Raw genomic sequence first — 15,667 nt, 5'->3', positions numbered from 1 at the left:
TGTCCTGTCGATTTTGGGGAGGGACAAGCATGTAACTGATGAGAACCAAGAAAACTTAGGTGTTTGATACAGTTTAAAGGTGGGCTGCTTACTCTCGGTGTACCAACATGGCTCCACAGGCCACCATCATAGAGGTCTCTGAGTACCCCTGCCTGGAGCAACAACTGGTCCCCTGGAAATGGGGTGGGGCAGCTTGAGTGAAGGAGGACAAGGGAGAAACTGATGCTTTATGATGTCAGGGCCCCCTCAGATCCTCTGTCTGGGATAAATCCACTGAAGTTCAGTCTTGCTTTGGGTGTCTGAGGAAGCACACCTCTAGTTTTCTCTGAATCCCATGTCACAATCCTCTTGGGAAAGAGTGCTTATCTTTATGAAAAAACTAGATTTTGCTTTTAGTTACTTTATATTTGTTGTGGATCCTGTCCCCCCGCCTTTTTTTTTTCTTTTTTTTTTTTTTACTGTGGGTAAGGTGGTAACCAAGAAGAATCACAAGCGAGAATTGGGCTGGCAAGAATTGCTGAGTATTAGAACATCGTGAAATCCCTTCCTCACCCTGGCAGTTCTTACGGTAAGATCTTGGTCCTATGGAACTCCCTCTGAGTATATACAGTAAAGTACTTTGCACCCCTTGTAAAGTGCTATATAAATGCTAGTTACTATGATGGCAACCTTATATTGGAACTATTTAGGCTGGGTGGTAGATTTCCTTCACTAAACTCTCTGTTCAAACCCAGAGAGAAATTTTTGTTTTGAATCAGACCTTCGAGGTCTGACTTATATCCTCCTGAACCAAGGATAAATGCTATTTCCAAATTAAAAAAGAAATGCAGCTATTTTGGTTAATTATTCATATAAAATATAGTCACTTTTGTGCAAGGCTCTAAGTTCATGCAACATCAGACAAAATAATGGAAAAAACACTCGCTGCCTGTCCACATAGTTTACTATAGTAGTTGTGATAACAAAAGGGACAGGACCACTCCTACTTTTTGTTCTAATTGAAAGAAATACTGACTTTTAGTGAATGGAATGATGGAGCAACCAAGGACAAACATGAAATTCCATTTTTATTTTTCACGGAGTCGGAAGATTTTTTTTGTGTTTTGCGTCCCTGGAAGAGTCTTCCAATGGAAAGGAATCTTAAATCACCCTGACCTGAAAATATCCATATGGATGACAGATACTGTTTTGTGATGTCAGGACCTCAGGTCCCCAAAGCAGTCGTCCTATAAGGATCCAAGAACACCTAGTTTTCTCTGCCTCTTGGGATTCAACCTTCTCAGGAAGAATAATTTTTTTGATTTGTTTTTTTTTTCCTGAATAGCTTATTTTTATTTTCTCAGTTACCTTTTTCTGCATATTTGTTTTTAAGACTACAAATTAAAGAAACTTTACTATTAATTTAATTAATTAAAAGCCACTTTACTATTTTCGAGTCATTGGTATTAGGAAACACTCTGTTTCCTGTTCTCCTTGCAGATTCTATTGGTGAAAATGTTGAGGGAGAGCACAAATGACCTATAGAGATGAATAGAGTGTGGGGTCACTAGGATGGTTAAGAGAAAAAAAGAAGGGTTTTGAAGAAGCCTAGTAAACCCAGTCCTGCCCATCTTAGCTTTACTGGTGAAATAATCAAAATAGTTTCTGATTTCTTGAGGAGGGAATTCCAAAATTCTCCACAACTTCAAAATAAAATGTATTCATCACTGCGTGAAATAAGAATATGAATACATACAAGAAAACTCCTTTGGTGATATGGAGGATTGCAACAGGTCTTAGGGTGTGAGGCTGAGCTAGCCCATGGACAAATTTGTGATTTCCTCGACTCTGAGGAACCTTGATTTCTCTGAGGCTAGGAAGAGATACTGAACTAAGAAAATGCCACCATCACAGGGGTTTAAGAAATCTCTGCCATGAAGCTTTTTCCTTTTAGCTTGTTAAAAATGCCCCCTGTAAAGGGGATAGCTCTTCTCTTCTCAGTGAGTTTGTCTACTCACGCAAGTGAGTTTTTTGGATCTTTTCCTTAGAAGGAACTATTACTGGAAGGGGGCCAACCTTGGTTGAATAGAAATGGGATGGAATGGAAAGGGGTGTGACTTAGAGGAGGTTTGGAAGGCCTGGAAAAGAGAGACAGAGAGATAGAGAGAAGACAGAGAGAGATAGATACAAAGAGATAGAGACAGAGAGATAGAGACAGAGAGACAAAGAGACGGAGACAAAGAGCTGCTTAGTCAATTTCATCCATTCTATTGCTATTAGTGGTAATATAAGGCTAGAACAACTCTATCCCAAAATAGGAACCGCAATGATCCCAGGCAGACAAGGGTGGGGCTAGAGACAAAAGTGAAGTGAGGCATCACTCCAACCAGACTTTTAACTTAAATGATCTTTTGAAAAGTTCATCGGAATCCTAGCTCTTTACACTTTTCATTAACATATTATTTTCTCAAGGAGACCTTTTGGAAGAAGAATGGAGAGAAGATCTAGGATTTTTCCCAGAGGTGAGAGCTTTGGTTTTTAGTCATCCCAACTCTGTCCCCATCACATCTCTCCATCACTACTCTTTTTGGATGTGTGTGTATGTGTATGCTTATTCATCTGTCTGACCCTGATCCTGTTGAAATACTCAAAATAAAATTCAGTGTAGTGGAAAGACCACTGACCTTTAAAAAAAAATACCTGAACATAATGTTCCAGCCTTATTCTGTCATATTAGCCATATGGCCTTAGACCAGTCACTTTAAACGCTCTGAATTTCTATTTCCCAGGTCTGAGTACTGGCTGCCTATTATTTACTGTTCATAAAAACCTTGAGTAAGTGAGAGTAACTTCTTATAAAACTGATAATAAAAACTGCCTCTGGGGAGAGAGGGGGCAGAAAATGTATGGGGCAAAAGGGGAAAGGCAGAATATAATATAATAAAATATAGTCATGTTATATAACATAATAAAACATATAATATATACAGTATAAAGTATAAAGTAAATACCTTTCCTTTCCTCATCTGTCATATGGGAATAATGATGCACACATTGTCCCATGAGCTTTCTTTCCTATGTGGTTCAAAGGAAAGAAAGACACAGAGAGTGCTTTGAAAAAGGAAACAAGATGACAAAAAATTTCAAATATTAAGATGGCTTTATAGATAAAGATGCACACATATATAATATATATGTATACATATATATGTCATTTCATTTTAATTTACTAAGTACTTCTTTAGAAAGCCTAACTAACTGTCCTAGCACTGTGTTGGGTCACGCAAAGACAATCCACATCTTCTGTTAGGAGGAAACAACAACATAATATGCAGCTAAGGAAACGTAAACTATACGTAAAGCAAAAACAATGGAATTCCCAAGAGATTGGTAGGGGCTAGGGAAGGGAGCCAGCGTAGACACGAGAGAAATAAACAGGAGATCTGGTCTATGCAGAAAGTAGCAAATGAGCTAAGCCTTGAATGGAGTTAGGGACTTAAGAGCTGGAGATCCAAAGGGAAAGCATTCCTCCAGGGGGCACAGAATCCCAAGAGGCACAGGGGACCTGGATCGCGTGCACCAGGAACAACGAACTGATCAACTTGGCTGGAAAGTAGAGTATGATGAAGGTAGAGGGTGGGGCGGAGTAATAGGACATCTGCCAGGTTATGAGAAAATGACAAAGAGGAAAGCATTTGTGTGCTGTCTTAGGACAGTACAGAAGTTATTGGAGCTTCTCAAGCAGGGGAATTATTTTGGTCAAATTGGTGCTTTAGAAATATCAATTTGGCAGCTGCTTACTTGCTTTTCCCGTACAACATAGTAGATGTGCAGAGTGTTCTATTAAACTTATACCCATTATCTTCTCTACCAACAGAACTAGTCCATTTCCCTCGGAAAGGTCTCCAAAACAAAACACCATCAGTGCTATTACCTTGTCCCCCACATCGGATTTCCCCTCTGTGGGAACACAGCTGTAAGCTCAAGACTGAGCAGGTGCCCCATCTCAGCTACCAAACTAGAGTCATTGAAACATCATCAGTCCATACCTTCTTCAAGGATGCTGAGAGAGCGTCCTCAACACAGGTGCTCAAACGTCTGACCATATCTTCCCATGTGTCCCATATCGATCACAAGACAATGGCTGTGCTACTACCCTGTCTTCATCACCGAGGTCTGGCTAAATCATTCCCCCGCCATAGATACCATGCCTTAGCCACAGTCATGCCTTTTCCTAGGTCTAACTTTAGGGCCACGAAAACAACTCTGAGGTTAACAGTTGATGAACAATATCTGATGCCTCTACCAGGTCACCAAAACCAGCCTAATTGTGTACTAGACACTGGCTACCAGTTTTTGGATCAATCAAGCCCTGACCACCTTCCTAAAATTTTCCCAGACTACAAAAATTGGACTGAGGCTGTCACACACCTGGACCAAAAGGCTCTATCTCCAACAACTCCTTCCCACAAGGCTGAAGTTCCCTTATGTGAAGGTGAGAAGACCAGGTTAGGACCTATATGTAGACCCTGCCTAGAATCTCAGACAGAAGTAACACCTGGGCCATTGACCACTACACAACAGAATAAAACTTCCCTGAGACACAGAAGAAACCAGGTTAGGGCTGCAACTATGTTGTTAGGATTTACCAAGAAGGGAGACAGACCTACAGCTTCAACTTCTTCCTACTCTCTTAAAGACTGGTCCAGGGGCAAAGGTTTAAAATCACCAGACCTGGCCAAAGTGCTGAAAAAATCACATTCTGACCTCTACCCCAGGAATACGGTATCATTGGTTGGATGCACTAACCCTGAGTCCAGATCCCTGACTTCATCCTTAGTACATCATGATCAGAAGACTAGGGTTGCAACTGTACCCAATCCTGGCCATCAGGCTGAGGGTATACAAGACTCCACTGCTCAGATAATACTTCCAATGGAGGTAGAATCCTGGGAAGAAGGAACAGCCCCAAGGACAGATGACCAGGCCACAAGTGTAGCAGGCCAAGATCATGAAGCAACACCTCTACTTAATCAGGACAGCCCAGAACACTGGACCATACCAACATCTGTCTCTGAGGCTAAAGATTTGCCAGACCCAAATATTCATTTCACACTTCAAGTAGAAAAAGACCAACAGGAACAAATGAATGAAGAAACAGAACACCATGCTAAAATTCCAGCAAGTAAACATCTTGAGACAACATGTCCACCTTCAGTTCCACAAGCTTCTTCATCTGATCCTTGGCTCAAACTTACACCAAGCCCTCCTCACCAGGCTGAAGTTACACAATGCCTCTTTGCCCATGTCTCAGTTCAAACAGACCAAGGCCCCATCACCCACACCTCAGTTCAGACAGAACAAGAGAGTTGGCAAATGATGTCATCAAGAATAGATCATCAGGCCACCGCATTCATCAGCTCAGATCATGGGACAATACCTCCAATGGACTTAAATTCCGAGATGATATGCTCTGGTTTCAACCACCATCCTACACCCACACAGAGCCCAGACCACCAGGTGACTGGAAATTTAGTAGATACTAATCCTCCTGTCACACTTCAAACAGGGCAAGACCACTTGGGGGAAATGGAACAAGAAATAGACCTAGAGCGGGCCATATTTTTCACAGGTCAGGATCATGGGCCATTGGATTTAGACCCCCAGGATAAAACTATGCCTGACTCTGAAGATACTACAACATTGATTGGCCAGGATTCTGGGGCAATACCTCCAATGGCCTTAGACCCACAGAAAAAACTACAACCTGAACCTGACCAACAGGCCACATCTCTAATAAATCCTCACCACTTGGCCAAAGAGATGCAAGGCCATCTTGCCTGTGTTTCAGTTCAAAAAGAACATGAACCCTGGGAAATAATGTCAAAAACAGATCAGCACGATACAGCTCTAATAGGCCAGGATTGTGGCACAGCATCTTTCCTAGACTTAGACTCTAAAGTCACATTTCAACCTAATCTTGACCATCAGACTACATCTCCCCCTAGTCTTGACCATCAGGCTGAGAATTTTTCAGTATTAGGTACTCAACTCATGCTTCAAAAAAAAATACTACCCTGGGAAGAAATAGCACTGGGAACATACCATCAAACTGAGTTATTAATAGACCAGGATCCTGAGGCAACTCCTCCTTTCAATTTGGATCCCCAGGATAAATCTTTACCTGCCTCTGGTGACTTGGTTATAACTCCATCAGACCAAGACCATGGGATAACACCTCCGCTAACCTTAGGCCCACAGAACAAAACTTTGCCTGAACCTGATTCATTACGACCCACGCTTCCAACAAGCCCTCATCACCTAAACCAAGCTATTCAAGACCACACTCTTGAAATCTCAGTTCAAACAAATCAAGAGCCACCAAGAAGAGGCCAGCAGGCCAGAACTGTAATAGGCCAAGATCATGGGGAAACAACACCTTTACTGGTCTTAGATACCAGGGACACATTTTCACCTAGCCTTGACCATCAGGCCACATTTCTACCTGGCTTTGACCACCAAACTGAAAGTATACCAGATCCAAATGTCCAGTTCACAATTCAAGAAAAGCAGGACTCTTTTGGAGAAATGGCAAAGAAAACACACCACCAAACCTCAGTGTTAGTACATCAGAGTCATGGGACAATACCTCCATGGAACTTAGACCCCCAGTATGAAACTTTATCTGCCCCTGACCCTCAGACCACAACTCTAAGAGGCCAGGATCATGAGACTGCACTTTCATTCACCTTAGGACCACAGAACAAAACCCTGTTTCAGCTTGACCAACAGGTCAAGGATCTACAAAGTCATGCTGCCAAAGTCTTCATTCAAACAGGACAAGAGTCTTGGGAAATAATACCACCAAAACCAGACCACCAGGCCATGACCCTTACAGACCAGGATCATGGGGCTATCCTTCCTATGCATTTAGACCCCCAGGACAAATCCATTCCTGGCCCTGACCACCAACAGGCTTCAACTCCTATAGATCAAAATTATGAAACAACTCCTCTACTGAACTTAGGCCCACAGGACAAAACTTTACTTGAGCCTGAAAACTGCATCAAACCTCTACCACACCCTTACCAACTATCTGGGGATACTCAAGGCCAGATTTTCCAGGCCTCATTGCAAATAAAACAAGAACCCCAAGAAACAACGCCTGCATTAACAAATAACCAGACCACAATATTAAATGACCAGGATCATGGGACTATACCTCCACTTGTTTTTGGACCACAGAACAAAATACTATTGGAGATTAATCAGCAACTCTCCACATCACCACCACCTCACCACCAGGCCAAGGATACACCAAACCATGTGGCTAAAATCTTAATTCAAACAGAGAAAGAGCCTTTCAAAACAATACCACCAAGAATAGACCACCAGACCACAGACTTGATAGTCCAGGATTATGAAGCAACACCTCCAGCGAGTTTAGACCGCAAGGACGTAAGTCCTACAGACCTTGACTACTGGGCCATATCTCGACATAACTTTAACCAACAGGATAAGATAATCATAGACCACAATGCCCATGTCACACCTCAGGAAGATCTTAACCCCTGTGAAACAATATCCCAGGAAAAAGACCTGAATTATATGAATCTGATAGTTGAGGATTTCTTGGACTCGCCTCCTTTCTCGCCTCCTTTCTCAGGCATAGATAACCAAGAAAAAACAAAAGCTGTCCTTGACCACTGGGACATATGTCCACCCAGTCCTTACTGCCAAGTTGAGGATATGCAGCATCCTAAAGTAATGGTCTTACCTCAATCAGAACAAGGCCATTGTGAGTCAATACTACAAGGAACAGAACCCAAGGCCATAACTCTCACAAGCCAGGCAATACCTCCATTGGCCTCAGATCTACAGGATCAAACTCTACTACCCTTTGACCACCAGGCCATACCTCAAACCAACTCTGAGCACCCAGTTGAGGATATTCCAGATTCTGATGTTCATGTCTGTCCTCAAATGGTACAAGAGCCCTTGGAAACACCACCAATAGGAAAAAGACTACAGGCTGCAACTCCATCACAGCAGGATCCTGAGGCAGCACCTCTGCTGGGCTTAGAGGAGGATAAGATACAACCTGGTCTCTATCACATCACATGTTTATCCAGCCCATGCCATGAGTCTGAGGATACACCACCATCTAATGTCCATGCCTCAACTCAAACAGAACAAGACCCCAGGGAAACAATGACAAATGGAAAAGATCCTCAGGCCAAAGCACAGATAGACTTGGATCATGAGGCAATACCTCTTGTGGCTTTAGACCAGGATGAAGCTCTTACTGGACCCAGACTCCAGGCCATAGTTTCACCTAGCCCCTCTAAGCAGGCAGAGGATACACAAAACGCTATTGCCAATTTCTCATTTCAAACTGACCCAGAGCCCTGGGAAACATTTCTACCTAGAATGGACAACCACACCACAACTATCAAAGCTCAGAATAATAAGGCAGTATTTCCAGTAAGCTTAGACTTCCAGAACATAACTTTGCCTGACTCCAATTACCAAGACACAAATATGCTCAGTCTTGACCAGCAGGCAGGAGATAAACAAGGGCCCACTGCCCATGTCTTACTTGGAACAGAAAAAGAGTGTTGGGAAACAGTGTTACCAAGAATAAACCAACACCAGCACACAACTCTCAAAGGCCAAGGTAATGGGGCAATACCTTTACTAAGCTTAGACTCCCAGGACAAAACTCTACATGGCCCCTGTCTCCAGGATGCAAGTAAATTCGTCCCTGACCAGCACATGGAGCCCATGCAAAGTTCCAATGCTCATGTCTCATTTCAAACTGAACCAAAGTCCAGGGAAACAATGCCACCAAGAATAGCCCATCAGGCTACAAATCACATGGGTCAGGTTAATGGGTCACCATCTCCACTGAGCTCAGTTTCCTGGAACTCAAATCAATCTGGCTCTGATCACCAGGCCGTCATACCTCCAGTCAACCCTAACCACAAGCCAGAGATTTTTCAAGACCTTCAAACATATGCCACAGCTCCCTCAAGCAATCATCACTTGCCAAAACTGCCAATGACTTTCTATCACAAGGCCATGTCCAAATCTATTACCAACCCCAAGCCTAGGCAAAGTAAGCAGGATCCATGGTGTTTCAAGTATATCGAACCATACACTGTTAACAGAACAACTATTCCTACTGAAATTATCCACACCATCATTAATTCCATTCCTCAAGAAAGAATAAAAAATGATATCTCAAAACAGATTCTCCTAAGGAGGATGAAGGCCTCTTCTACTCTAAGAAGTGATCAACAGATCTCCTCTAGTTATCCAGTCTGTTTGATCTGTGCCTCCTGGATCCCAGATGATTGTCCCCACGTTCAGAGAATGAAGTCCTCTTGTGAGGCACAGTTACTGGTCATACCGACCCCTCTGCCCAGTCCTAAGGGAGAGGATATAGGTGTGAAATTTGTCCTTCAAACACCCCAGACCAAACACTTTACATTTACTCTTCCACAAATGCATTACCTTTCACAAATGCCCTCATACCATGCAGCAGAACCTTCACCATCTTCACACTTAGGATCTATGAGGGCATCTATGCTCCTGAAACATCGAACCTGTATACCATCCCCTATTCCCGAAAGGATAAAGGGGCTCAGCTTTTTAATCGACAAGTATCACCAGCCAGGGCAAAGGTCCACATTTAGAAGCCAGCAGCCGCTTACAAGCACAAAGCTTATGAGGGAATACCACAACAGAGAAGGTCATCCAAGGGCACATCCAATATTTTTCAGGTCTCTGCTAGAGAGATTTCAGATGAAGCAAAAAGTAAATTAAATGACTAACTTTTCCTCTTTGAAAAGTATTGACTCTCTGTGTATGTTTAAAGTTTGTATTTTGTTTTGTATCTTTTTTTTAATGTACTTGGATAAGTTGAGGATAAGGCTATCTTTTTAATTCAGGAGGGAGCCAATTGAGGACTATTTTAGGTAGTCAATGAGAAAACTTTCTGTTTTCCTACTTTGGAAATATGTTTAATATGATTGTTCATAGATAGCCTACATCAGATTGCTTGCTGTCTTGGGGAGAGGGGAGTGGAGGGAGGGAGGGAGGGAGAAAAAAATATGGAACTCAAACTTTTATAAAAGTAAATACTGAAAACTATCTTTACTTGTAATTGGAAAAAATAAAATACTATTAAGTGAGGGGGTGTGGGGGTGAGGAAGAAAAATTTCATGTTCTTCCCTACCTCTCACACTACTGCTAGCCTCTGCAGGGGTGAGGAACCTGTGACTAAAGGCCACAGGTGGCCCTCTAGGTCCTCAAGTGCAGCCCTTTGACAATCAAAATTTTGTGAAGTTTGGATTCAGTCAAAGGGCCACACTTGAGGACCTAGAGGGCCATCTGTGGCCTCAAGGTCACAGGTTCCCCACTCCTAGGTCAAACCAACTATACGCAAAATGAATGTATCTCAAAGCAGAAACCTGGTTTCATGAGCTGGCTCCCCATTATCAGAGATGTGCTGGAAAATATCCAACAACCAACTGTAAAAAAAAAAAAAAAAAAAAGGATGCATGATATATTTTTAAGCTTAGTTTGCATGATTAGAATTTTCTCATCACTTTTTAAAGTCTAGAAATCAACAAAAATAATTAATAAAGTTCTAATTTGTAGCATTTGCCAATTTCTGAGGGGTAAATGTTCAAAATGAAAGTTTAACAATCTGCTCGCAAGCTGATTTGAAGGGGCTCCAGGATACTCCTGCCTCCTCCCCATAAACCTTGATGAAATACCAGATCTTTGGATATGGTATTATCCATACAAATACTCAAATGGACCTATGATCTCAGCAATTCAGGAATTCCTGTCCTTGATACAGAATATAACCCATTTATACCTGTCCATCCCTCCTTTATCCCTGTACTTCCAAAAGTTCCCTACAAGGATTCCACCCAATATTCTGGAGCTTTTCCTCTATTTTTTCCAACATTGAGAAATAAACAGTGTATGCCTACCCTCCCATCTCTCACCATAGCCCTGTGACCAGCCCAACGTCTCTTCCTACCATGTAACTGCTTAATTATGTCCTTTACTCCTGTTTATCACAGTTCCTCTTGGGTAATAGGTTGTAGCCTACTCATGCCCACCATGTGCTTCTTCGTTGCTCTGCTGTGTGATAAAAATTTTTAGTTCTTTGGAGGAAGTGGTGGTCTATATATCATTGCTCTATAGTAATACTTCATGGGAAGATTGGAGTCAGCCAATGAGTTTTGCAGTTTCTAAAGGCAATCCAGCCCATGCTTTTCCTCCTGTCAAACTCTGGGGACAATTCATTGTCCATCTGCACTATCTGCTCCATATAGAGATACTGATGGATAAACTCTATAGAGAATCCATTCACATGCATGGTGAAATCTGATCAACAGATATTCTTCATCCACTTGGTCTTTCTTGAATGGATGGATAAGTCAATCTCCTTTGAGTGACTATAGATCTCTTCCAAGGGGCTTTGCAATGTTCTATACCCTGATAAGATCTGTACAATGTCATCCACAAAAAGGAGCATCTGGAAGACCCCATCCACATGGAATTCCTCTTTGACCTGAACTCTTTTCTCTGGATCTCTTCCTTTACAGTTAGAATCGTTCCCCTAGAAGAAATCCAACCTAAAAGGCAGCAACCCAAAAGATCACAGTTTTCACTAACAGTAATTATACCTTATTGTCAACAAACCTATTTATTCTGACCCATCCATCTCCTCATCTATAACCCTTTCCTTTGAGGAAATCATACTCATAGTTCCATACTTTATCATTTTAAAATTTCAAAAGATCTCTAATGATCTCAACTAAAACACTTCTCCAACAGACATATAGCAGGAAATTGTTGAACCGTAAGAGCTATTGCTAATTTTTACCTTTTATTGAATTGAAAAAATTCCATCATCTGTTAATGATGTTTATCCAACCATATTTGAGTCTTTTATATGGCATGGCACACTTTTCTGGGTTCATAACTAAAGCCCTTTCCAGCTTGGTAAGAGCAGCAAGATTGGGCAAAGTTTTCAAAACCACCCACATACTTCTATCTTGTGAAGTTGGCACCAGAATAGGACTTCATGGAGAGCAAGGATCTGTGGAACATAAAAAAGATATGCAGGGCAGCTAGGTAGCACAGTGGCTACAGTACCAGCCCTGGAGTCAGTAGGACTTGAGTTCAGATCTGGCTCAGATACTTACTAGCTATGTGGCCCTGGACAAGTCACTTAACCTTGATTGCCTCCCCCCTCCAAAAAAAAATAAGAAAGAAAGAAGAAAAAGGAAATATATGCTGCATGGCCACTTACAGATGAAACATCATTCTATCTAATTTCCCAAATGGTAGTATTTACTCTCTGTCAATCTTGGTACCAAAAGTCTTACATATGAAAAACTCATCTGATATTTGTGGTAATATCTTCTGCTGGGTCCACAACTCTTTTTCAGACTTCTGAAATCACCTGTAGATAGAAGGTCTGAACAAGCTTCTCTCCCCATTCCAGTACATTCTTGGGAGATTCAGCTGCCTCAGTTTCTTAAAGTGTAGGACTGACCAAGTCACTCCCACTAACTTCAAGTGACTTCCTATTATTTCCAGGATCAAATAGTTCTCCCTTTCTCCCCCTTTTGGCATTTAAAGCCCTTCCTGACCTGGTCTTTTCCTACTCTTTCAGTATTCTTATGTATTATACCACATGAGTACTCTGTGATCAGTGACACTGGCCCTCTTGCTGGTCTTCAAACAAAGCATTCTATGGGCTGACCCTCTAGATATTTTTACTAGCTGTCCCCCATGCCTGGATCTTCCTCCTTTTCATCTGTACCTGCTGGCTTCCTTCAAGTCTCAGCCGAAATTCCACCTTCTGCAAGAAAGCTTTGGTGTCTGCTTTCTAAGATTATCTCTAATTTATCCTGTCTGTATCTTGTTGGTACTTTGCTGTTTTCATGTTGTCTCCCCCATTAAACGATGAGCTCCCTAGGAGCAGGGGCTATTGTTCTGCTTTTCTTTGTATCCCCAGTGGGTACAAAGGGGAACATGCTAGGAACTAATAAATGCTTATTGCTGACTTAACTCTTCCCAATTATAATAATGCCTAAAATACAAAAAATACCATCTCCGTTATTGACGTGGTAGAACCAGAGGCTGGCAAAACCCTAGGAAAAAACCTTAAGAAGGACCAACATAGAATATCACATAACATCAGGAAGTATCTTTGTCCCAGAATACCCTGATCTACCTCTTTACAAGAAATTGTTTGCTGTTTGTTAGGAGTCTAGATGAGCTTTTACCAGGTGGACAGTAGCGTTTTGGCTGTAGAATCATAGAATGATATACTTTAAGGCAAGGAGACCTGCATTCAAATGCTGCTTCCGAAGCTTTTTAGCAATGTGACCCTGGGCAAGTCGTGTAACTACTCTAGGCCTTTCTACTCTTCACCTGCAAAATGAGGGGTCAGACTCCATGACTTCTAAGCTATGTTCCAATCTATAATTCTATGATTTTTTTTCTATTTCCACAAGTCATGTTGTGAAGAAAAAAAACACAGATCAAAACAAAACAAAATGAAGAACTCAACCAAGAAAGATAAAGAAAGTGAAAAAAAGTATACTTCAATCTACATTCATATTCCATCAGTTCTTTCTCTGGAGATGGTAGGCATTTTTCATTAGAAGTCCTTCATGGACCATTGTAATTGCTGAGAATAGCTAAGTCATTCACAGATGATCATCATACAACATTGCTGCTATTGTGCATAATGTTCTCCTGGTTCTGCTCATTCCACTTTATATAAATTCATTTAAGTCTTTTCAGGTTTTTCTAAGAGCATCCTGCTCTTCATTCTGATAGAATACCAATATTCCATCACAATCATTTACAACTTGTTCAGTCATTCCCAATTGATGGACATCCCCTCAATTTCCAATTCTCTGTCACCATTAAAAGAGCTGCTATATATATTTTTGTCCATATAAGTAATTTTCTTTTTGTTTTTTAATCTCTTTGGAATATATACCTAGGAGTGGTATTACTTGGTCAAAGGGTGTTCTTGGTTTTATAGCCCTTTGGGCATAGTTCCAAATTACTTTACAGAATTGTTGAATCATTATACATCGCCAACAGTGCACAAGTGTCTCAATTTTACCACATCCACTCCACCATTTGTCATTTCCCTTTTCTGTCATATTAGACAATGTGCTAGGTATGGGATGATAATTCAGAGTTCTTTAATTTGCGTTTTTAACAATCATGATTTAGAGCATTTTTTCATGATTATAAATAACTTTGATTACTTTGTCTGAAAACTGCCTGTTCATATGCTTAGACTATCGGTGGAGGAATGGCTCTTATATTTATAAATTTGACTCATTTCTCTATGTATTTGAGACATGAAGTCTTTATCAAAGAAACTTGATGTAAAATCTTTTTCACAGTTATGATTACTGTATATTTCCATCTCACTTCCCTCCCTATTTACCCTCTTCTCTCTCTCCTTTCACCCTATCCATCCTCAAAAGCATTTTGTGTCTGTCTTTTACCTACTCCAATCCAACTTCCCTTCTACCACAGTCCCCTTCTCTTATCCACTTCCCCTCTGCTTTCCTGTAGGGTAAGATAGATTTCTATACTCAACTGAATGTGTATGTTACTCCCTCTTTGAGTCAATTATGATGAGATTAAGGTTCATTCTCCCCTCCCTCAGCCCCCCCATCCTGCCTTCCACTGTAAAAGCTCTTCTCTGCCTCTTTTATGTGAGATAATTTACCCCATTCTACCACTCCTTTCCCCTTCTCCCAATGCACTCCTATTTCTCACCCCTTAATTTTATTTTTTTTAATCATCCCATCACATTTAACCTCATACCCATGCCTTCTCTCTACGTATACTCCTTCTAACTGCCCTAGAGTATATCAGAGTATAATCTACTATAGTATACAATACTAGTATATTATATTAGTATAAACTAGTATAATCTCAGTTCAGTACTAGTCTGCTTTCCATTAACCTTGAATCACTTAATTATTACAAAAAGCTTCCAGATGCTGAAAACTATCTCAGTCACCAACATTACTGACTCCGCTTTCAAGAAAAGCCTCCCCATTCTTTCCAGCTAGTCTACTCTCATGCACTGAACTGAGTCATAAGCATTTCTAAGCTCTGTTCCCTTTGGATCTGAAGAACCTACTCTTCCTATATAGTGGCAGATGAATATTTATTTATTCATTCCTTTTTTTATTGTTCAGTCATTTTTCAATTGTGTCCCATTCTTTGTGACCTCATTTGGGACTTTCTTGGAAAAGATGCTGGACGGGTTTGCCATTTTTTTTTCCAGCTCATTTTATAGATGAAGAAATTGAGGCTAACAGAGCTAAGTGACTTGCCCAGGGTCATACAGCTAGTAAGTGTCTGAGGCCAGATTTGAAGTCAGGAAGATGAATCTTCCTGACTCCAGGCCCAGCACTCAGTCCACTGTGCCACCTAGTTGCTTAGGTATTCACTCCTGCTTGTGGTAAATCCTAGGACATACTTTTGGTTGCACTTACAAACTCTCCTCCCAAAATTAGAGGATTTAAGGAGCATGAATTCACTCCTTGTTTTAACCCACAAGGAAATATTCCAAAAGGATAGGATCTTCTACTGATGAACAAGAGGTATTCTG

The 15,667-nt window shown here is 41.2% G+C and overlaps 1 protein-coding gene across 1 annotated transcript; it reads left to right on the top strand.

Moving 5' to 3' along the window:
- Window positions 1-256: 256 nt before the first annotated feature.
- Window positions 257-9,832, top strand: LOC140506442 (uncharacterized). Its single transcript, XM_072613621.1, has 3 exons — window positions 257-568; window positions 2,452-2,501; window positions 3,857-9,832. The coding sequence occupies exons 2-3, from the start codon at window positions 2,471-2,473 to the stop codon at window positions 9,805-9,807; spliced, it is 5,982 nt and encodes a 1,993-aa protein (XP_072469722.1). The 5' UTR covers window positions 257-568; window positions 2,452-2,470; the 3' UTR covers window positions 9,808-9,832.
- The last annotated feature ends 5,835 nt before the right edge of the window (window positions 9,833-15,667 follow it).

The sequence above is a fragment of the Notamacropus eugenii genome, chromosome 5 (assembly GCF_028372415.1).
Source record: "Notamacropus eugenii isolate mMacEug1 chromosome 5, mMacEug1.pri_v2, whole genome shotgun sequence".
In the NCBI taxonomy this organism is placed as follows: Eukaryota; Metazoa; Chordata; class Mammalia; order Diprotodontia; family Macropodidae; genus Notamacropus; species Notamacropus eugenii.
The sequence above is the reverse complement of the archived record's forward strand: the minus strand, read 5'-3'. Positions and strand labels throughout refer to the sequence as shown.

Coding starts and splice junctions, on each gene's coding strand:
- LOC140506442 (XM_072613621.1), top strand. CDS start 2,471: ATGGAGAGAAGATCTAGGATTTTTCCCAGAG. Junction 2,502..3,856: donor ATCTAGGATTTTTCCCAGAG/GTGAGAGCTTTG, acceptor CTCTACCAACAG/AACTAGTCCATTTCCCTCGG.